This window comes from Delphinapterus leucas, chromosome 2 (genome assembly GCF_059928025.1).
Source record: "Delphinapterus leucas isolate spDelLeu-1000000601 "Yukka" chromosome 2, BTC_Dleu_Yukka2, whole genome shotgun sequence".
Taxonomy (NCBI): domain Eukaryota; kingdom Metazoa; phylum Chordata; class Mammalia; order Artiodactyla; family Monodontidae; genus Delphinapterus; species Delphinapterus leucas.
The window spans coordinates 9,975,684-9,997,907 of NC_143130.1; the positions used below are offsets into that span (position 1 = coordinate 9,975,684).

The 22,224-nt window shown below is 44.1% G+C and overlaps 1 protein-coding gene across 1 annotated transcript in view; it reads right to left on the minus strand.

Annotated features, from left to right (window-relative positions):
* The window catches only part of GAD2 (glutamate decarboxylase 2), a 65,832-nt gene that overhangs the window by 1,783 nt on the left and 41,825 nt on the right, over positions 1 to 22,224 (minus strand). Inside the window, exons 11-15 of the mRNA XM_022580532.3 lie at positions 20,733 to 20,797; positions 14,050 to 14,128; positions 10,771 to 10,920; positions 4,347 to 4,454; positions 3,943 to 4,032 (exon numbers count right to left, since the gene is read on the minus strand). Of these exons, the coding sequence (XP_022436240.1) occupies positions 3,943 to 4,032; positions 4,347 to 4,454; positions 10,771 to 10,920; positions 14,050 to 14,128; positions 20,733 to 20,797 (492 nt within the window). The remainder of the gene's footprint in view (positions 1 to 3,942; positions 4,033 to 4,346; positions 4,455 to 10,770; positions 10,921 to 14,049; positions 14,129 to 20,732; positions 20,798 to 22,224) is intronic.

Sequence of the window (22,224 nt, forward strand, 5' to 3'; positions counted from 1 at the left end):
TTTAAATTATGTCCAACTGTATGCAGGATCTGTCCACGTATTTCACCACTGGAGTTTGTAAATATAACATTGATCTTTTAGGTTCGTTGCTGCAAATACCTAACCAGGAATGTAGATGTGAGGGAAGCTTTAGACTTATGTTAGATATTCATAGTCAGCAACTCAGTTCAATATGGGAACTATGCCTTCTATCACAGTTGTATTCATTTTAAATGAAGGATAGATTCAAATAGAATGGTGTTATGAACGTGTGACTTTGGAATATCAACACTTAGATAATCATTGGTTTGCAATGAGGTTTTAATCCTCAAAGTACTCAGTGGGAAAAATCAACATGGTTCCCCATCAGGACCAATTATTTGTTAGTTATGAAAGCCAAAGCCAAAGCCAGACTTGACCTTCATGTTCATTTCACCTTCACTTCACATCCTGAACCTAATTTCCTCACCTAAAAATGAATGTGGATGATGATTCCAACATTTAGATTTTCTGATTCTAGATGAACACGTTCTTACATCCCCTTCTGCTCCTTCCTTATTCCACAAGGAGGTAATGTAAGGAGGAATGTTCCTGTTGGGTTGATCCTCTTTCACCCAAAGGATTAACGATGTATGCAGGGCGTCAGGCTCATGCCGGGGAATAAATATAAAAAAGAATTTAAATATTTCAAGACTGGGATTAAGTTCTGAAAATGGATCTACTAGAATAATTTAGCCTAAGGACATGAAATGTATCACTTTGTGCTGTGAGGCGTGGCAAGTCAGTGTGTTCCTGGGAAGAGAAATCCCAGATTAGAAAAAGAATTCCAAATCCATGTGTCTGCAGGAATTTAAGGAAAAAGATCACATAACTGTTCCTTAGTTTTATTTGTGCAATAAATCATGCTTGCTCTTTAGCACTGATAAAATAGTGATAATGCTTTACTCAGTGAATTAAATTCTGATTTCGTTTTCATAGGCAATCCAAGTAAGAATACACAGGAATGGGATTAATTATTAAGGACATTCAACACCAATTTTTGAAATAAATGCAGATCAGAAGTCAAAAGACTGACGGTAACAGCCATCATCCCAAACAGGTTTTGGCGGAAAGTAAGATTGAACCCCTCCCCCCCCCCCCAGTTCCTAAAGCTAGCTGGGTTGGCAGAAATCACAGCCATCTAAATACATATGGCTTTTGGTTGCTTCCAGAAAATGCTGCCGAACTCAAATTAGCAGGAACACGGAACATCTACTTCACTGCATGATCACTACTTGCAAGTTAAGAAGAAAAATAAGAATCTGACTATTCTGACGAGTATATAGCATTTTAATTTTTTTCTAGACTCTTTTTTTGGGGTCACATTCTTGGTTTTGCTGAATAAAGGAAGTCAGGAAAAAAGGGGCTGCATGTTGAAGAATTCACTGAAGGCTCAATCAACAAGAGCTCTTTGGGGATGCCTTAAGAGTTTTAGGGTACCATTGTATCCTTTGTGCCATTAGCTTTTTCAATCCTTTAGAAAATAATAACCAGGGAACTCTTCCATAATTTAAATCCACATTTGTTTCCTCCAAAGAGGGCTCAGATTAAAGCATCATGAAATAATCTCACAAAGATATCACAGAAATGTATTTCTCACTATGTGTTACAAAACCTTTTTGTTTTTACATCGTGGAAGGCTGAGAGAAATTTTGAAAAATCAAAAAGCAGAATAACCATAAATAAGATATTTGAAAACATTAAAATCTCACCAATTAAATTTCCCATTACATTTAATAACATAGGCTTTAAAAAAGTCACTTTATATATGAGGCCAATCTACTTCTTTACCAATGTACTTTTTTTTTTTTTTCTTTTTTTCTGCGGTACGCGGGTCTCTCACCGTTGCGGCCTCTCCCGCTGCGGAGCACAGGCTCCGGACGCGCAGGCTCAGCGGCCATGGCTCACGGGCCCAGCCGCTCCGCGGCATGTGGGATCTTCCCGGACCGGGGCACGAACCCGTGTCCCCTGCATCGGCAGGCAGACTCTCAACCGCTGCGCCACCAGGGAAGCCCTACCAATGTACTTTTTGTAATACTTTCTATAAACTTTTATTATTGTTTATTAGTATTTTTTATTGAGGTATAGTTGATTTATAATATATGTTTCAGTGATTCACAATTTTTAAAGGTTATACTCCATTTATAGTTATTATAAAATATCGGCTCTATTCCCTGTGCTGTACAATATATCCTTGTAGCTTATTATTTTATACATAGTAGTTAGTACTTCTTTACTTCCCTACCCCTATCTTGTCTCTCCTTACCAATGTACTTTTAAATCCACTGGTGACCTTCTGAAAGGCCATCAGTCAGTATAGGAAATATAATAAAAATTAAAATTCAAGAAGATGATGAAGAAGAAAAAGAACCAGAAATACAAGAGGTGACCAACACAGTAAGTCCCCTACATACGAACGAGTGCCATTCCGAGACCACATTTGTAAGTCCAATTTGTTTGTAAGTCCAGCAAGGTTAGCCTAGGTACCCAACTAACACAATCAGCTATATAGTACTGTACTGTAATAGGTTTATAATACTTTTCATACAAATAATACATAAAAAACAAACACAAAAAATAAAGAAAACATGATTAATCTTACAGTACAGTCCCTTGAAAAGTATAGTAGTACCGTACGACAGCTGGCACACAGGGGCTGGCACTGAGTGAACAGGCAAGAAGAGTTACTGACTGGAGGAGGGAGAGGAGGTGGGAGATGGTAGAGCTGAAGGATCTCGTTAGCAATAGGAGACGGAGGGCCAGCTGCAATTTCACTCACACCTGACGATGGAATGCACGTTCGCATCTTTGAAAGTTCACAACTTGAAGGTTCGTGTGTAGGGGACTTACGGTATGCCGCCTGGGGCTCTTGTCTGATGAACACCTGCAGGACATCTCCTTGCCTCCTGCCTTGGTCTAATGCGTTTGTATGTGGTCCCGTCCCCATGGTGGTCCTGTCCCCATGGTGCCCCAGGCCTTCTGTGTCCACTTTGCCTCAGTGACAGTGGGCCACCTGCGCACTCACAGTCCTGACTGGAGCAGAAAATGCACCAACCAGATTCTCATCTTTCCCTCCCTCATGAAGCTGTGGCTGGGCTCGTTTTAGTGATAACCATTTGTTACCTATATATCTGTCTTCAAGCCAAAGTGTGCACTGGGAAGACGTCTGTGATCCACTAGTAGGTTTCCTAAGTGTGTTTCCCTTCCCTATTCTGGAATATGTAAATGGCACGTTAGTTCAACAAACATTTTTGAGTGCCTATTGTATGCTGAGCCCTGTAGTGGGCAAGAGGCCACAAAGAGTAATTCCATTGCCTTGTTAGGTCCAGAATTTAACTTCTCCTGTGGCCCAGAAGACTCCACGTTTCCTCCCATTTTGGGTGTATGTCAGTACTGACCAAGAGAGCTTTATGTAACCACACAGATGTTTTCTGTCTGCACAATCTGATATATTGGTCTCGAGTCACAGGTTACAATGTGTCTAATGTGACTGAGAAGTGAATTTTGAGTTGAATTTAATTTCAGCTGATTTAGATTTAAGTAACTACATGTAGCTACTCTACCGCATTGGACAGTGTGGATGATTTATTTCACCCTAGCGCTTTTCCCTCTGGGATTGCGCGTGCGTGCGTGCGTGCGTGTGTGTGTAGATTTTACGGGTCCCTGGACATTGTGTTTTAAGGGTTTCGCACTTAGTAAGAAACTTTTCTGAAACTCTGAAAAACTATTGACACAAGCAAACAAAAGTTAACCTTAATATTTTATGTGTTCTAATGTTTTCATTTCTAATTCTGAATTACTGAATTGACTAAGGCTGAGGATGGATTTCTCCTGAAGACATGCACATCTGTCATAAGGATGACATGCACGTGAAAGGTCCATTACATACACCGAGGTACAGATCAGAGGAGCTCGCGTCCTTACCTTAGAGAGGCGGCTCATTCTCTCTTCATTGTTGTCTAGAACACGTAAACTCGGAGGTACATACCAGAAGCAGACGTTTGTGTGCTGAGGCTACGAAAAGGAAAGTAAGATTCACGCTCCGCCCAAACTGGCACGTTTGAAAATTCCAAGGACATTTCCAATCTATTCTGCAGCTTCCGGATACAATCCTGCTTTTCACGTTTGTAATCACCTTTGGAGTGCCTGATTTTCACACCATTATACAGAGTTATTTTTTGTGAGTTTGATTTTTACCCTCTCACCCCTGCTTCTCCTTTGTAATGGTCCCACTTACCTGGACAGTACATTCTTAACATCAAAAACTACTAGTGATAAGAATTGGAATGGACTAAACTTTGGAGGATTGTAGAAATCAGAATACATACCTTTCCATCAAACACCATTTCATAACCTTCTCGGTTTTTGATGGTATTGTATAAATACTCCGCCAGCTCCAAACACTTATCAATATGTGCTTCAAACCCGGTGGTCCCCTAAGTGAGAGAAGAAGAAGAAGGCTTAGCAGGCTGAGAAAGGTGGGCGAGCTCTCAGGTGAGATGCGGGGACGAATCTCTCTGGACACTGGTGGCCTTTCTGCCCCTTCGGTCTCAGCTCTGCGCCAGCACTTTCCTGACATTAGACTGTGTTCCTAGAGGCTTTCCTGGCAATTATCTCTCCTCTAATGCTCTCTTTGTCAGGTGCTTTTGTTCCCTTTCGCCATCACCGCTCTCCGTGGCACAATCCCTTTCCTTCCGAGCCTCCATTCCCCAGGCAATTATTTTGATTACTCGAGGGGAAAATTTGCCTCTGTCGCTCAGAGGAGTAATTATGGAAGTCATTAATGACCGGAGGGCTGCCTATCCTTTTCTTGTGGATAAGAAGCGTCATCAGAGGCACATCCCACCGCCAGGATGCCTGCTTAGTCCCTGCCCATCAGGTAAATTTGTCGTTTCCAGACCCCACTTTTGTTCACCAGTGTACCCCCCATTATAGAACGAATAGGGTAGGTGCTCAATGAGTATCTGTTGGACAAACGGATGACAGTCTCTTGAGGGGCACACAGATGCTTTGTTAGCCTGTCGTTCTGCAAAGCTTATTAGATTTCTCCTTTGGGGATAAATGGCTCATCTGTCTGTAATGGGTGAACATTATCACAGAGGTCTTTTAGTTTCCAGCTCTTGGAAGCCCAGGATCTGGACTTGGGGAAAAACAACACAACAGCCTTGGACTGGAACTATTTAACTGACAACAGGACACACTAGGGGATTACTTTTCAACACGGCTTTACGCCTAACTCCTTTGGTATTTGTGGAGTGCTCAGGAGAAGCTTAGAGAAAACAGCTAATGCTCATCCCAGGAACTTAGAACAGGCCTACCAGTGACTAATCCAAGCTGGCATCTAGAGGAAGCAATTGTAATACAGATAAGATGCGCCCACTTTCCTGTTAACACAGTCTCATCGTCCCAGCCAAAGGGGGGATCTGGCAGAGCCAGTGACTTGTAACCTCTGAAACGTGTTTAAGAACAAGCTGCATTAAAGAGGTGTGATGGGTTCAGAAATTCATTTCTTTGGAGACCGCCACCCTTGCTGACTGGTTCCTGTTGACTCCAAGGACCCAGCTGATGCCTGACCGTTCAGGCCAGCACCCCTGCGCTCCATGAGTCTGTGAGTGCCAAGGATTTAGGATTGGTTTGGGCCAACCTGGCAGTTTGGGTCCACTTGGGATGGACCTTAGGTAAGAGGGAGGGGAGTTTATTGTTCTCCAAACTGGATCCTTTGGACTAGCCTAGAGTTGGATTTCATCTCACATGGACCTGATCCAGTTTATGTCCAGGACCAGTATGACTCTGACCTTGTCCAACCATATGGCCTTGGCGAACCTCTCTGGTCACATGGGAATGACGGTGCCTGTCTGATTTCCCACACAGAGACGTAGCAAGGTGAAATGAACGCTCTGAAAATAAGTGTGATTGTATTGCAAAGGGAGTGGGGTTACCACGGACGGGATGGGAGCCCTCCAGCCTTTGCTAGTCTGGGACTTCACTCTGGAGACGCTCAGGAGTACTCTGACTGCCCCCTCAGACGAAGGCTAAAGAGGTACAGGGGGAGCGACGCAGGAGCTCCGATGTGCCCTTTGAAGCCTGGGGCTCCTCCTTTCAAATGGGGTATTTATGGGAAAAAGATCTATACTTTATTTTCAAGGTTTTGCAGGTTTTTAGGAGATTCTCCAAAATTCATTCGTTTATCAAATGCTTGTTGAATCATTATATACCACACAGCTCTTCTTATGAAAATGACAAAGACACATATAGAACCTTATCAGGCATCACATCGCCGTGACCTGAGTCGCTGTGATGGAAGCTTCAGCTTCAGAGGAGCCCTTGTGGGTGGAAGGCTGGATCCCAGCATCAGGCTACACTGAAGGAACTTTGGGAGAAAGATGTCTTATCTTATCCCTCACCCCCACACACCCAGGATGGGTTTAGAGGCACCCACTCAGGCCCTCTCACTTCTCATCTGGATGGCAGCACCCTAATTCTCCTTCAGTCAACTGAGACTCCCTACTAGCTCAAAATACGCCCTTTAGCCCCTGCCTGACCTTCCTCCTGGGATGTCCTTTTCCCAGCTCTGCTGGTCAAAATCCTAGTTATTCTACCATCCTGTTCACGACACATCTCGAAGATCACCTCTTGATAAATCGTTCTTGGCTTCCAAACTAGGACTGAACTCTCCCTTCTTTAACTCTTCAAGGTGTGTCTGTGTTTCCTTTATAACCAGTTGTGTTCTGTCCTTTGTGATGGTCATTAGAGCGCTTCTCTTTCCTGCCTGGAGAACTGAAGCCCCCGGGCCCGTTCAGCACCAGGCACGGTAACAGATGCTCAGTATCTGCTTATTAAAATAAATTAATATTTTAGAGAGAAAGGGAACGTTCATTCACTCAGCAAAGAGTGCCAGGCATTCCCCTTAATAGTTTTCTCCTGTTATTTTTTTTCCCTCAGCCATTTGCCAACCCCTCTGTTATCTACATTTTAATTACAGAGGCCAATCATAGAAAACTATAAGGAAATCTGACAATTTGCATAATCATATACAAACACGAAGATTTACGGTAAAAACTCAATAGTTACATATTAAGCCATCACTGCAGGCCTTAAAAAGGGGACTCCTTTTAAGATTTTTTGGGGTTTTTTTTATGTCTACCCGTGAGTTTTAGCCACTGAGGTTAAAGTCCTAGGATTCTCTAATAAAATTCAGACAAAATAAACGGTCTACCCAATAAGAACAGAGTTGAGGGCAGACACAGTGTCTTTGCCAGTGCAAGGCTTACAAATCATACCACCATCCAGAACACCTCCTAGCATCCCACATCAGGAGGCTCAATATTTTCTTTTTTGCATTAATCTGCTCCAGTCAAATTGTCTTGGACTTAACATGACGGCCGTCTTCAGTGCATTTAGCTCCGTTTTCTATCAACCGGTGAAAGAACTGTAATTTATACTTAGGTCAATATTTTTCATGTGGTTTATCTTACTAAGGAGAAAATGCGGATTCACTGGAACACTGTATTCTCCAGGTGTATCTGATAACAGGGGGGTTGCTGATTAATGCCGCATTCCTCCTCATTACAGCAAGTCCCCTAGAAACGAACGCGTTCTGTTCCGAGAGTGCATTCATAAGTCCAATCTGTCCATAAGTCCAACCAGGTTAGCCTAGGTACCCAACTAACTCAATCGGCTATATAGTACTGTACTATAAAAGGTTTATAATACTTTTAACAAATAATACATAAGAAACAAACACAGAAAATAGTACCGTACAGTAAAGTACACAAAAGCACAACCACTTGTAGAGGATGCACGCACGTGACAAGGTACACCAGACACGTGAACTAACTTACGTGATTGGACATGTGAATGCACGTTCGCATCTTTGAAAGTTTGCAACTTGAAGGTTCGTATGTAGAGGACTTACTGTACTGCTTTGGCAGATGCAAAATAGAATGACATGTGGCCACTCTTACGGCTCTCCTTAGGAGTGGGTACTTCTCCTGCCCTGTCTGGCATTACTACAGGGTTAGGGGTGTTGGATTGTAATTATCCTCACCCTTGATGTGGACTGTAGGGCTGAGCTTATTACTTTAATAATTATTATCACTTCATTTTTTAAAAAGGCAGCTTTAAGTTGAAAGACAATGGACGTTTTTCCCGTTTAGCCGTCTAGACACTTAAGGGTTTGCGTAAGGAATTAAAAAAAATATGTGTCCATGTCTTCTAAGTAACTCAAATTCTCACTTGTAATTCTTCACTGTCATCTGTTTCTGCATTTTAAGCATAAATAATGTGTTGACTTTCATTAATTACCAAGTTATCAGTGTGTCTTCATTTCTGTTCACACCTTATATATGAATGTTAGAAAATGAATTATTCCTTTACCCAAACATGATGTACATGAAATAATTACAATATTTTAAATTCTGGATGATGATAATGTATAATATTAAACTATTTTTCAATGCAAAAAAAAAATGTGTCCATAAGTTACGTAGCCACTGTGATTTTTCTCTTTCTCTCTCTCTCGTTACCCCCTCTTCTGGTGCCTGTATTTCAGCCCTTTAGAAACTGGATCCTTTGCCTTTATTTCAAGCTTCATTTGGTCCTGCTGTTTAATTCACACCCGACGTCCTCCGAGTGATTTCTCCGAGAACCAGCTGGCTGCACCACACTGGCAGGGAGGTTTCCGATGGAAAAGCAGCAGCAGGAACCGATGAACAGTGTCAGAAGCATTTTTGTATAAATATAGCTAATGATCATCATTTTAATAAAAACACCAGGGGAACAAGAGACAAAAAGACTGATACTGGACAATGTTTAGAGACCAAGCTTGCTTCAACGTACTAGCTGATGTCTACCTTTGTCATTTTACAATTCCCACAAATCAATGAAATGAAAAACCTGCTCGTTTTAAAACAGTCTGAGAGGGATTCCCTGGTGGCGCAGTGGTTGAGGGTCCGCCTGCCGATGCAGGGGACACGGGTTCGTGCCCCTGTCCGGGAAGATCCCACATGCCGCGGAGCGGCTGGGCCCGTGAGCTATGGCCGCTGAGCCTGCGCGTCCGGAGTCTGTGCTCCGCAACGGCAGAGGCCACAGCAGTGAGAGGCCCGCGTACCGCAAAAAAAACAAAACAAAAAAAACAGCCTGAGAGTACACCAATAATCTACGTTCTCGATTGATTTATTTTTGCCAAATGAAAGTGTTATTGCCTACCGCATGAGTCTTGTCTTGGGCGGTGGGGACCAGATACCTATCCTTGTCAGGCTCTCAACTTTCAAAAGAAGAAAGGGAAGGGGTCCCCTGCCCAGCTCAAGGGATTTGACCTCACTCATCACCCACCTTTATGGGGCAGTAACTCACCTTGGGCCTCACTCCAGGTAGCTGTCTGATCCTTAGCAATACTTAGAGAAAACTCAACCGGGGCAAATACCATCATGGAGGCTTGTTTGAAGACCATGTAGTCTAGCCATCCCCGGAAACCATCTAAGAGTTATTTGTGCCTTGAGCAAAAGGCATGTGTCCATATCATAGTTTTTAAGACAGTCTTTCTAGTTAAACTGCCCTTTTCCAGGATGGGTTTAAAGAAGATTCCATAAGATAGTTGCTGAATGCATTGTTTCACTCCCAAGCCCCCTCTTTTTCTTGTTAGCCATCCGCCTCTCTGAACTGTTTGAGTCGATTCAGTTTGCTTTGAACACTTTTATAAACACCGGCGTATGGACTGGGTGCTGTGGACGTGGGCCATACCTCTTTACACAGACCTGAGGAAGGACCCATTCGGTGGTCTCATGCAGCAGACCAAGTTATTTGCTTGTTCCTATGGTGCTGAACCTGTTACCTCTTTGTGTAGGCTACTTAGAAAGCTGAGAGCCAAATTTGTGGACCATTTCCCAAACACACAGGACCTCGGGGCATGCCAGCTTCCCTCTCATCTCTCCCTTTGTCAGGTTTCTCTCACGTACTATGTTAGCAGCTGGATTTTTCTAGCAGTTGGGTTTTTCCAGTGTCCCCACTGGCTCAGGCCGTTGCCTCCCGTGGGAGATTAATGAAACCAGGTGGAAGGTCACTGATTTGTGACACGTAAGTTAGGAATCTGGCCAAAATGAAAAACAGAATCTTTGACCCTTCCAGCCTGCTTACATTTAACTGCACACGTATGCTCTTTGAAAGCTATAATTAGGTCCAGCCAGTGGCGCACACCATTAGTTACAGAGTTCCATTTCTGAAAGAGGGGTGATCATCTACCGTTAAATTCTGAGGTAAACAGAGAAACTGAACCAAAAGAGGTCACTAGGTAGTTCCAGAGTTTTTGAAAAAAGTGTTATAACTAGAGGTTACCCTGTGAAATGTCAAAAATAAACTATCGTGCTGGGTGTTTTCTTTTTCCTTTTTATTCTCCAAACAAAAAGACTGCATTTAACCTGCCCAAAGGATCAATCACTGGGTAAAAAACAAGAGTTGGGACAAGAACAACAATGAAGCACTTCTTAGGGATCCAGAGGTTCTGCCGTATAAAGCAACATGTATTGGTGTTCTAGATGAGTGAGCATTAGAAGCAATTAGGTTTAAAAGAAAGAAAACACTCAATGGGTTTTCTTATATTCTTGTCCGTGTAGATAACTAGATCTAGGATTCAAGAAACCTAATCTTGGGTAAATAATTTTCAATTTGCAAATCAATTTTTAACATGTCATAATAAGGGTCACCAGATATAGTGTCTGTTTTTAGTCGACATTCAGCCGATCCCAGCGTGCTCACCTTTGCTCTCCACATTAGCCAGAGTTTAAAAACATCAACATGACGTCCGCACTGTAAGGCCTTATCTCCAGTGTCGTAGGACAGGTCGTAGTGTTTATCTTGCTGAAAGAGGTAGGAGGCCTGCATCTGGTTGCAACTCTGCATCAATCCCTAGAAGAGAAGAGAAAACTTAGGAAACTCTACTGACTTTATTAGGTATTCTATTAGATTTACATTGTGATGGAGATTATTAAGGAAAAAAAAATAAAAGAAACAGGCACTGAATATCCTGGAGAAAGAATCAAATGAGAAAAAAAAATGAGGCCGATATCTCGACAGGATGGGCTGTTGTGATAGGTCAAGTCTATAGGATAAATGGCTAAGGGTCAGCTGTCACCAGGGGTTAACAACAGGGCATATATGTACTTTTAGTCTCCTTTTTAAGAGAAGGCATTTATCTTTTTAAAAATTTGTTGATTACTTTACTTAAGCTTTACAATACCCTTTATTGTGGCTGGTTATTAATAATTCCCATCTTACAGATGAGACTGAATCTCAAAAACTTTATGTAAGCTGCTCTATAAATTACACCTAGAAATGGAACAGTTGGGATGTAAATCCAGGTCAGGTGAATTTCAGTGAGAAGGCATTTATTTTTTAAAAAAATCAATCAGAGTATAATGTTCATTGGGAGAATATCCTGATGTTCTGGTTTTGTTGTAAGCAAACTATTTTGGAAACGCTTTGGTTTTGTAAAATATTATTGGTGTGATTCTTCTCCTGTTTCGTTCATATTTAGTTCAAGTACTTTATCATTTAGCTATAAGGGTTTGAGTTCTTTATGGATATCATAGTTTTTAAGACAGTTCATTGCTATCGTTTTTATAAGCTAAAATCTAAAACAATAAAGACATTGCTACTCTGGGGTCTTCAACAGGGAATCTTTCAGATGTCACACTCTTCTCTCAAGAGTGGTTAAAGCTTGTGCACTGTGTTTTGTTTTGTTTTGTTTTTTGCGGTACGCGGGCCTCTCACCGTTGCGGCCTCTCCCGTTGCGGAGCGCAGGCTCCGGACGCGCAGGCTCAGCGGCCATGGCTCACGGGCCCAGCCGCCCCGCGGCATGTGGGATCCTCCCGGACCGGGGCACGAACCCGCGTCCCCTGCATCGGCAGGCGGACCCTCAACCACTGCGCCACCGGGGAAGCCCGAGCACTGTGTTTTCATACTCATTTGCTAATGGTAGTTACAGTAGAACGTTTCATTGTCAATCACCATGAATTTGCCCTTGCACCACGAGCTTACTATGGAAAATGGGTGGCAAAGTGATTGAACTATTCCGAAGACCAGTGAATGAATCATGTTCTCTGACTAAAACAGCATCATTAGTCTCCTCACCACACTGCAATTTGTCTCGAACCACAGGAAGCCTTTGACGCTTTGGTTATCCACAGTGTGACTGTGATTTTACAGAAACTTTGGCATTTACTTTTTTCTTTCGTGACTCACGACAAGAGAAGAAAAGACTAAACTGTGATCACTTCGTTGAAGTTAGAAGTGAGAGCCCTTTTTAAAAGTTCTCCAAACTAAAACAGAAGGCAACTAAAATTTGATCTAGGTCCTGAAAGACCAGACCGAGTGTCCAGATGGTAGACAACAGAACTGGGCTCAGTCTTGTAGTCTGGCCTTTTTATTCAGTGGAATTCATTAAGTAATTTTTTCTTGAGACTAGTAGAAATTCAATACAATGTAATTGTAATAGAGCAGTAGAATGACATTGAATTGGACTCAAAGACCAATGAGACTGAGCAATTGGTGCATCTATTTTGTTTCACGGTCACAGAAACTTAGCACCATTTTCCCCCAGCCATGCAAGCTCGTGCTTAGGTGCCATCAATCCTAAGGGAAACCACTCAGGGAGTGCGGAATCATGGACAGACCAGACCAGCTTCTACTGGGATAGGAAAAGCAACGCAAAGCACATGACCTCTAGAAGGTGGGACAGCACCAGCCTCATTGTACAAAAGGATAAGTAAAAGTCACATAAAGGTGAGACAGTGTCCTGATTCTGAGCCATTATATCCTAAACTATTTAAAATACGTGAATAGCTGCTGGTTGTAAAACAGTTGCCGTCAAAGAAATTCTCCTGGTCGAGTAAACTTTGGAAACTATCATAAATACCTTCGTTTTAGATATTTATAATATATATCAGCAACTGAAGCCTCTGATATGCCCTGAAGTAATGAAACTTGTTTTTAACTCTTTAAGCTAATATATCCCACGCTTTTTGAAAACCGAGAACTCTCTTAACACAGAGTACTTAATACCATCTTATAGCATTCCTTCCCCTCCCCTTTTTTTTTTTTTTTGGCTACACCACAAGGCATGCGGGATCTTAGTTCCCCAAACAGGGATCAAACCCGTGCACCCTGCAGTGGAAGCACCGAGTCTTAACCACTGGACCTCCGGGGAAGTTCCTATTCCTTCCCCTTCTATCTCTCTGTCCTCTTACTAATAAGTGTTTGCCCAATGTCCATTCAGTCACCTCCCCTGATGATGAATTTATTCCTACATAAGTAATTCACTACCGGTTGGGCAGCTTAATTTTCAGAAAAGCATTCCTTTTACTGATCCCAAGTCAGACCTCAAATCATGGTAATTCGGATTTTACCATCAAAGCTGTACCATCCAGTGTTACTAACCCAGCTCCCCGAAGCGTCAAGCAAAAACGAATCTCCCACTTGAGTCATTTATGCTGCAAAGGCTGCCTTCCTCTCGGCCCTTTACATTAAATTTTTTTAGATGAAACATCTTTAGTTCCTTCAACCACCTCTCTTCCATGTGAACTAAGGTTCCTCACTGTTTGAGCTCTAGCTTGATGGGGTTCCCTATACGATTTGACACTAACCTAAGCAAACCACTCCAGGTGTGGTTTAACCAAAGGACAGTGGGGAACTGCCACCTGCCTCATCCTGAAGCTCCACCTCTTCTATCCCATTACCATTTTTTGAATGGTATTTCTCTGTTGACCCTGCAGAGTACAACCTAATGTCCTACACCTTTTTCACAAGTACAACAATTTAGCCATTCATGGAACACGCCTGTCTCGTCTTGTCAAAATACAACCATCCTATATTTGGACAGAAAAGCAGGTCCTTACAATTATCCTAATTAACAATCTCCCCTTTTTGTGGATGCGGCTCACTGTTCCAGCCTGTAAAATCATGCTGGTTTTGTCACTACACACATTTACTCTATACAACCCCACCTATGGACTGGGCCACGAGTCAGGAAACACATACCTCTTCTCTAACCAGGAGAGCAGAGCACTGCAAAGGGACGCCCATCATCTTATGTGGATTCCATGTCACAGAGTTGGCCCTAAAGGAAAGAAATCACGTTAAGAGGGTGGCACCCGTAACGGGCACAGAGGACCCTGTGATGGGCAACAGAGCTCGAGGTTCTTGGCACTGTTGCTCAGACTCCAGCATGACATTAATTTACAAAACGAGAAGTGGACTCTTCAATATACAACTTTTTCTTTGTCTGCAGAGACAGTAGGTGAGGGCTAGTATGTCCATTCAGCCTCCATGGTGGTCTGAGAACCTCTCTGAGTGACTGGGATCATCCAGTCCAGGGTCCCTCCTGTGGTCACCACGGAGCAGGGCACCAGGCAGGGGCCCTCATGTGCCTCCAGTGTCCCTGCTTCTGACACAACAGCCCTGCCCTGGAGCTCAGAGCAATGGCTCATGACACAGCTGAACTTTGTTCTTTTCCCTACCTAGTTCCTCCTTCTTCCCATTCAGTCAATTACCAAATGTCTCAAATGTGTCCTTTCGTAAGAGCTTCTAGCTCATCCCCTGCTTCCATCTCTTGTCTCATCCAGAGATATCCTTCTGGACCGTGGGGGAGATGAGCTGTGGCTCCTACAGCAGCTTTCAATCTATTTTGTCCCAACATACTTGATAAATAGAATGCTCTCCCATCAGTAATAGCGATTCTCAGCTCAGGGGTTTATGCTATTTGAAAAGCCTAAACCATGGTCCTGGTACAGAGTCCTTTAATAATAATAATTATTATTATTATTTTAATCTGGATATATTGTCTTAACTGATGCTTGGTTTCCATTTCATCCTCCACCCGGTACCATAGTTATTTTCTAGCTCTGTTTACGGCCCTCTCCTCTTGCCTTTTGCCTCCGGCCTAAATTCCAAACTGCGGGGTATGGCTCACGTGTCCACACAGGTGACCCCAGGCCACGGGGCCAGTCTCGAGTCCTGTCAGTTTGCCGTACCACTTTCCATCACACCAGAGTACGTTTTGTTCTCAGAAAATTCTATTCTCATGCTCCTGGGTCTCCTAGGGCTATTTCCTCTTCCTAGAATGTCATCTCCCCTTGCTTCACTTGGTTAAATCCCACTTATTCTTTAAGGTCGAACAAGTATGGTCTCTGCAGCCTTCTTCAACTCCCCGCTGTGCTCTTCCAACCCCTTCCTCCCCCAGCTCCCGGGAAAGCAGCTACTCTCTTCACAGGAGTCTCTGCGCATGTCTTCTGAGAGACAGAGAATCCTTGAGGAAGAGCCTCGGGAACGCGACCTTGGCATAAACAGACTCACGGGAGGAAGGAAAGTAGTAGGACCATCCATGGCAGCTGTCTCCAGGGCGCTGCACGTTGCTGGCCCTCTCCTGGCTGAGCAACAGACTGGGGCTCAGCCTGTTCCCGGCACTCAAGGTGTGAGAACCTTGGGAAGAAATGAGATGCTGGGAAAGATCCCATTCATCCAGTTGATGAATGGCGGTCATCGCTGGCCAGCCAGAGAACACTTACTGGCCTGGGGATCTTATCTGAATAGATGAATAGTCCAGCTCATTGTCTGGTCTTTCTTTAGCTTTGACACTGGCTGTCAGATGTGTTGGAATCAGGGAAAGAAGCGAAGGCAGCTCATGGCCAGATGGCTACACCCCTGCATGGTGGACTAAAAGACTTCAGGAATAATAATTTTAAAAAAACAAACAAAACACTGATATTGAAAAGCTCCTTCTAGGAAAACTTCTCCTTGCTCTTTAGAATGACCCTGGAGTCAAGAAACCTGGGCTCTGAGCTGTAGGAAAATAGTGGTTAAGGGAGGGGAGCTCGAGTTTGTATTCAGCTTCTATCACTTCCTAACTGTGCGACCTTAAGCAGGTTACTTAACCTCTCTGTGCCTTGATTTCCTTGTGTCTAAAAGGAGAATAACGGTAAATTGTTTGGGTTAAGGGCTTATAACTGTGTCCAACGCACAGTAAACATCAAATAAGGTTGGCTCTTGCTACTGATTTCAACTCTATCATTCACGAGCTTTGCGACACTGGGCACACATACACTGTCATTCTGTACATTCCATAATATTCTATAGCTAGATGCCTGATCCTGATGAAACGCAGCTTTCTCAGTAATGGCACCTGATGGAGAAGAAGATAGCTGTTCTCCACGGCTCTGACTGAGGGTGTTTATTTCTCTGCAGCGGCCCATTTGTCTTTCTAGGCTAGAAGCTGCCAAGACTCACACCGACCGGTCACTGAATCCTCTCAGAGGGGCTGCCTCATAAAGGTGCAAAAAGACACACAGAGTGATTCAAAGACAGGGCATTCGTTTACTGGAGAAATGTTAGCAATTTGGGAAAAACAGCCTCGGGTTCATTTCAAAACGTTTTGCCGTGGGATTCAGTCCTCTGTGATTTTCCGTAAGTTGGAGAGAGCTGAGCCCCCTAGGGCCGTTTTGAGACATATCGCAGGGCCCTCGTTGGCACCTCAAACTCAGAAGATCCCAAGTGAACTCGTTAACTTGCTCCCTTCTCATCCTTCAGATCTTCTCTCTCTCCTCTATCCTGGACCTCGATTCCTCGCACCCGTTTCCTTCCCAGCGTCCAGCTCCCAAACCTTAGTGTTTTGGTTTCATTCTCTTTTTTTCCCTCTACCGATATCACCCCTTGCAGTTTTTTTTTTAATTCTGTATAAAGCACTTTATTCTGTAGTACTTTGGTGCTAGGTTGTGTGTGTGTGTGTGAGAATCATTTGGAAAATTTTCAGTATTCACACACTAACTACATGTACTATGTATTTACTATCGACAGGCACTGCTCTAATTGGCTCAGACGGACTAGTTTATCTAATCCATACAACAGCAACCCTGTGAGGCACATACTGTTATTGTACCAGTTTTAAAGATGGAGAGACACCTTGCCCAAGGGTACACAACCAGCGAGTGGGATTCAAGCCATTGCCTGTCTACACAGGGTCCTTGCTCTAACCATGACCTAATGCCACAGGTATTCACTCAAAACCCTGGAGAGTCTGCAATGTTTCCTTGGGATGGGACTGGTATATGCATACTGAAAAAGTTCCCCAGGCAGTTTGATATATGCAACAAGCTAAAGCTAGCTCAATCAAAGACGTATCCAAAAAAAATGTCCCTCACGCTTTTCAACATGATATACAAAACTGTAAAATCTGTCAAAAAGGAAACTCTCTGGAACTTCCTAAAATATTAGAAAGTACAGCAAGGCAAAAAAAAAAAAAAAAAAAAGCATTAGATGCAAATCATGCTTCAGCATTTGTAACACCTGGTGTTCTTAGTGTAACTGGAGTGCGACTTTTCTATACACACACACAAGATATTCCAGAAGCAAGCGAAGGAAGCAGAAGCAGCGGTCCTTCAAATTACACTGAAGAGCCGGTCTCTGATGATAACGCAGCTCTCCTGGTTTCATGTCCTCCTTTCCCTCGCAGCTGCTGCGGCTGCTCCGGTTCCCACCCTCAGCATCTCTCCCCTCCGCTACCTCCTGCACCTGGAGCTCTGTGATGCCCAGCAGGGTCTAGCCAGTCCTGGCCTCCTTCTCCTCTTGAATCCAGAGGAGCCCTTCCAAAGCGCAGGTAATGCCACTCCTCTCCTCGGATCTGCACTATGGCTGCTATGGCAGGGCCTTTCCAGGTTTTCTCCCCAACCTGAGAAACAGAATGCTCTCCATGCGTAATAATGGCTCACACAGCAGTGACGCTCAGCTCGGGGATTTACGGTGATCTGCACTTGGCTCTGCGGCCAGGCCCCGCGCTGAGACTCACCGGGCAGGACGTCTTTTGGGCCCTCCGCTAGCTCCCTGGTCACTGCCATGAATCCATCTCAGTCTCCAACCAGACCTGTCTGAACTATCACCAAGGATCCGCTCAAACCTCCGTGCCCCTGCTCTTTCACCTTCACGCCCTTCTTCCCACTTCTGCCTGATGAAGCTCCACTGCCCACCCCCGGGGGAAGGCTTCCTCTCCTCTAATAACCCTGGTTAGGAGGTTATAACCTCCTAATAACCGTGGTTAGGAGACCGATCGTCTCTTGAGCCTTTAATTCCTCTGCCTTGAATTGTAATCCATGGTTGACTGCAGTCTCCCTACTAGATTCTAAAGCCTTTGAAGATAGGCTTCGTGTCGTACTTGACTTTGTGCCCGCGCCGTGCCTTGCGATGTGGCTTGCCTATGACAGAGGTCTGGGAACTGAGTTTCAGGGGTGGGAGTGAGAGTAATAATTGGTAATTCGGCAGAATCTGTGCTGGAACCTTCAGCTTGGCCAGAAAGTCTTGAGAGTGGACCGCAACACTGGGTTCTTCCAGATACACAGCAGCCTGCTGCCAGGAGGGATTAAAGAAGGGTCCCTGACAGGACCCAGAAACATGCTCTGGAGTGCCAGGGCTCCGGGCACTCTCTCAGCCACAGCATCCCTAAATAGCTTGACACTGTTTTCAGGGAAGAAAGGTGCTTTCTGAGAACTGGGTTGGCTTTCGAAGGGGATGCGAGGCAGGGTTCTGGGTGCTTGTGCCATTTTGTTATGAGGACGGTACTCTGGGATCCCTGTGACCACTGGTCCACCTCTGGATTTGGCGACAGGAATCGACCACAGATTTCCTCCACTTCAGAGAGAGTCCTAGTGCTTGGAGAAACGTAACATCTCAAGTGAGGCAAATTTCTTTCCTAAACGTGTGTCCACGCACATTATGGCCGGGGGTGTCCCGTGGCCTTACAATCTTATCCACCAAAGAAAGTGTGCCTGTTGCCAACGAGTCACTGAGATGGATTCTCTCAGATCAACGGATGGCTGAGGGGGTTCGGCTCAAACCCCCCGACCAAGGATTGAACTCGTGCCCCCTGCAGTGGAAGCTCGGAGTCCTAATCACTGGACCGCCAGGGAAGGGCCGACGGTCCCTCGTTTTTAAAAAAGACTACCTGTTTGGCTATTCCACTTAGTAGATTTACTTACAACACAGTTTCAAGAATTGCTGCAATTAGAGAGGACGCTATGTCCCATGACGAATGTTCTAAGCTTTGCTCTCAAAAGTCTTTAGTCTTTAGTCCAAAAGCACATGGGTGTTTATCTTTCCAAGGCCCAGGGTAGGTGAGTTAGCGAGCTTTCAGGTAATCACTGGTCGAGGGGGCTCCACGGCTGGCCGTCAGCACTTGGAGTCACAGCTGGTATGAAAGGTACAGTAACAGCCTCTCACTTTTTGGGCTGCTCAATTGAAAGGGACTCAAAGACGAGAAGGTTCTGTGTCCAGGCCACTTCTCTCGATAGCACGTCAATTGAATTCTTGTTCTGATCCTCTGAACAGGCACCTTCTGAATGGCTCTCTCTTCTTCATTCTCTCTCACTGTTTAGCTCACTGCCTCGTCCTTAAGCTTCTGGTTTCAGGCGGATCTTCATGAAAAAAAGGAATTCAGCCCAATGGACCAGAAGCAGAGACCTAAAGCTGGCTCCCTCTGGGAAGGGGCCGTGCCTGTCCTCACCCACTCACACCTGAACTGACACCTGCAGTCAGAGGGCAGGCAGCAGACTCAGAGACACAACCCTGCCAACCTGGGCCTTCTTTCCGCTACTGCGGCAGAGTGCCGCAGACTTTGCCTCTGCCCCCCTTCCACAGCCGCGGCTTCTCTACATATGGGTGGGCCTGGATGTCACACAGCACACCCTGCCGTTCATTCTGGCCCGGCTGCCCTGCCTGCCCAGTGCTCCCAGTTGCTTCTGAGCTCCAGCAGCCTCTCTTCTCGCCTTGGGACAGAAATTGTGCCAAGATGTCCAGAGGCAGAGCCAGTGGGAAACTCTTCCTGGGCAGCATCTGGCTACTGGGCAGGGCACAGTGGGCAATGGGCAGCCCTGGTTGAATCCAGGCTTTCTCAGTTGCCCGGAGTGTCAGAGCTCACCACTGTCCTTGACCTGCCATGTTGTGCACGGAGGACCAGGAACTCTGAGCTCCCTCTGCACGTGGGTCAGAACTAAAGGCCGAGGCTGATTTTGCATTCTGTATCTCTTTTCCTTTTTCCTTTGGCCCTGAGTAGGCTTTACGCTAATCAAAAATTATTTCCTTTGTATTTTGCGGCTTTTCTCAATGGTCTACTGCTTAGTCTCTGAATAAAAGGTGCTTTGCAGCATCAAACAGAGCTACACCAGAAGAATTATTATGGGGATGAAACTATCAGATCATGTTATCACAGGCAGGTTTCACTTTAAGTAAAGGGGCCATGTTAAACCCCAAACTCCTCTTTCAACGCTGATAAATTACAATGTGCTTATTTGCTTCACAAAATTATTTATTGGTTTCTTTAAAGCAGTGGATATTATCCTCTCATGAAACATGAAAGCTGTATATCTCCCTAGAAAACAGTGGACGGCCTGAAGTTTTAAACAGTTTCGGTAGTTGGTTCAGAGATCCCAGGAAGGTCATTCCTGAGTCCTCTGGCCAACCATGGAGGCCAGTTAGAAACATTCCACTTGGGTCACTTGGTATGGGATTTAATTTCTTCGTTGTCTACACATAATATTCATGCATACATGAGCACATAAGGCACACAGGCACTGCACAGAATGGGCTCATCTGTACACCCACAGTTCTTGGAAATTGGGTGTAATTTGCTTTTCACATTCAGCTTTCACACTTTAGGTTTTTAACAAGAAAAATGTGTGTACCTCTCCACGCCGCTCAGTTTCCACTTGTGTTTCCGGGACATCAGTAATCCCCCACCCCAAGCTGCCTGGAAAAGGGAGAGCATACAAAAAAAAAGGCAGTGTTTTTAATTGCCTGGATTTCTAGAGTTTGGTGTCTTCCGGAACAGCAAGCATTGCATAGGGTGAAAGGTACAGCCTCAACCCCAGGTAACTTGGAGACTGGCCACTAGACTTCCAAAGGTTAAATTGGGGGGCTATTCTAAGGTCTCAGGCTCCACCTCAGATTTCTATGGATGTAAGGGGCCAAACATTTCCTCAGTCTGCATGAGAAGGAGAGAGATCCTCCCCCAACCCATCACCACCACTCAGTCTTAGTGAAGCTCATAATCTCAGAACTAGAAACCCTAGTATCTCCACAGTTTAGAGTAGATAAGATGGGCTGGGACCCTTTAAACTGCTTTCAAGTTGCAAGGAAAACTCTTTTTGACAAGTCTGCATGCTTCCAGGGGGAGGAGACATCTTCCAAGCCTATTTTACTGATGTGTAATTTTGGATAAGATAAACCAAAAGCCAAAACAAAACTAACAGACAAAAAAAAAAAAAAAAAAGCAAGCAGGCAAGATTTGTATCAGCCAATTGGTTGAGCAATAAAGAATGTGCCCCTTTAAAAATTTGTTCTCAAGTTTGAAGATTTGAATTGGTGTAATGATCTCCTTCAAATTTAAGATGTAAAGATGGAGATTCATTGGAAAATGTTAACATTCTTTGGGTGTAAAAATAATCCTGGGATAATTTTAAAGAAAAAAACTGGGTATAATTGCATTCTTTTCTCTGTTGTAATTTCAGTCCCTTTACACTTTGAAAAATTATCCAATTTTCCAAATGTGTAATATTTTAAGATTTTTTTCCAGTTTAATTATAGAATTATAAACAGTAAGGATAATGAGTGATAAATTTGATATGTTTCAAAGAAAGCTAATACAACTGGTTCTTCTATTTTAAGTAGAAATTCTGGAGGAGAGCCTACTGCATCTGCTGGCTCGGGACACACATTGCTGCTTTTAAGGCTGTCAAGATAATCCTCTTCCTGAATCAGCTGGTGAGGTTTCATAGGCTCTCCAGTTCCAAGACCCAGGTCACTGATGGTACTTGGGTCTGTCAACCTTTTCTCAGTGTCTTCATGTGTGAAATAAAGGGGTCTCTGGTAGGCTAAAGAACAACTCACACTGTGAATCAGGGAAGGAAAAGAAGACTGGAAACTGCGATGCAGGATAACTCTGGGGTAATGGAAATTTACCTAACTTAGCCTCTGGAGGTTTTCTGCTCATTAAGAAAGAGGGATTAATTTGGTCTGAATGCTTACTATAAAGCCAAAATGATCTACTCAAAACAGTCTACTCTATAACATAAGCCTCTTGCACCAGAATGTAAATCAACTTATGCTTCCTGCTTCGAGAAAGTCTCACAATGGAAAACACATCAGCTGAACCAAGCATCGTGCTTAGAGATGATT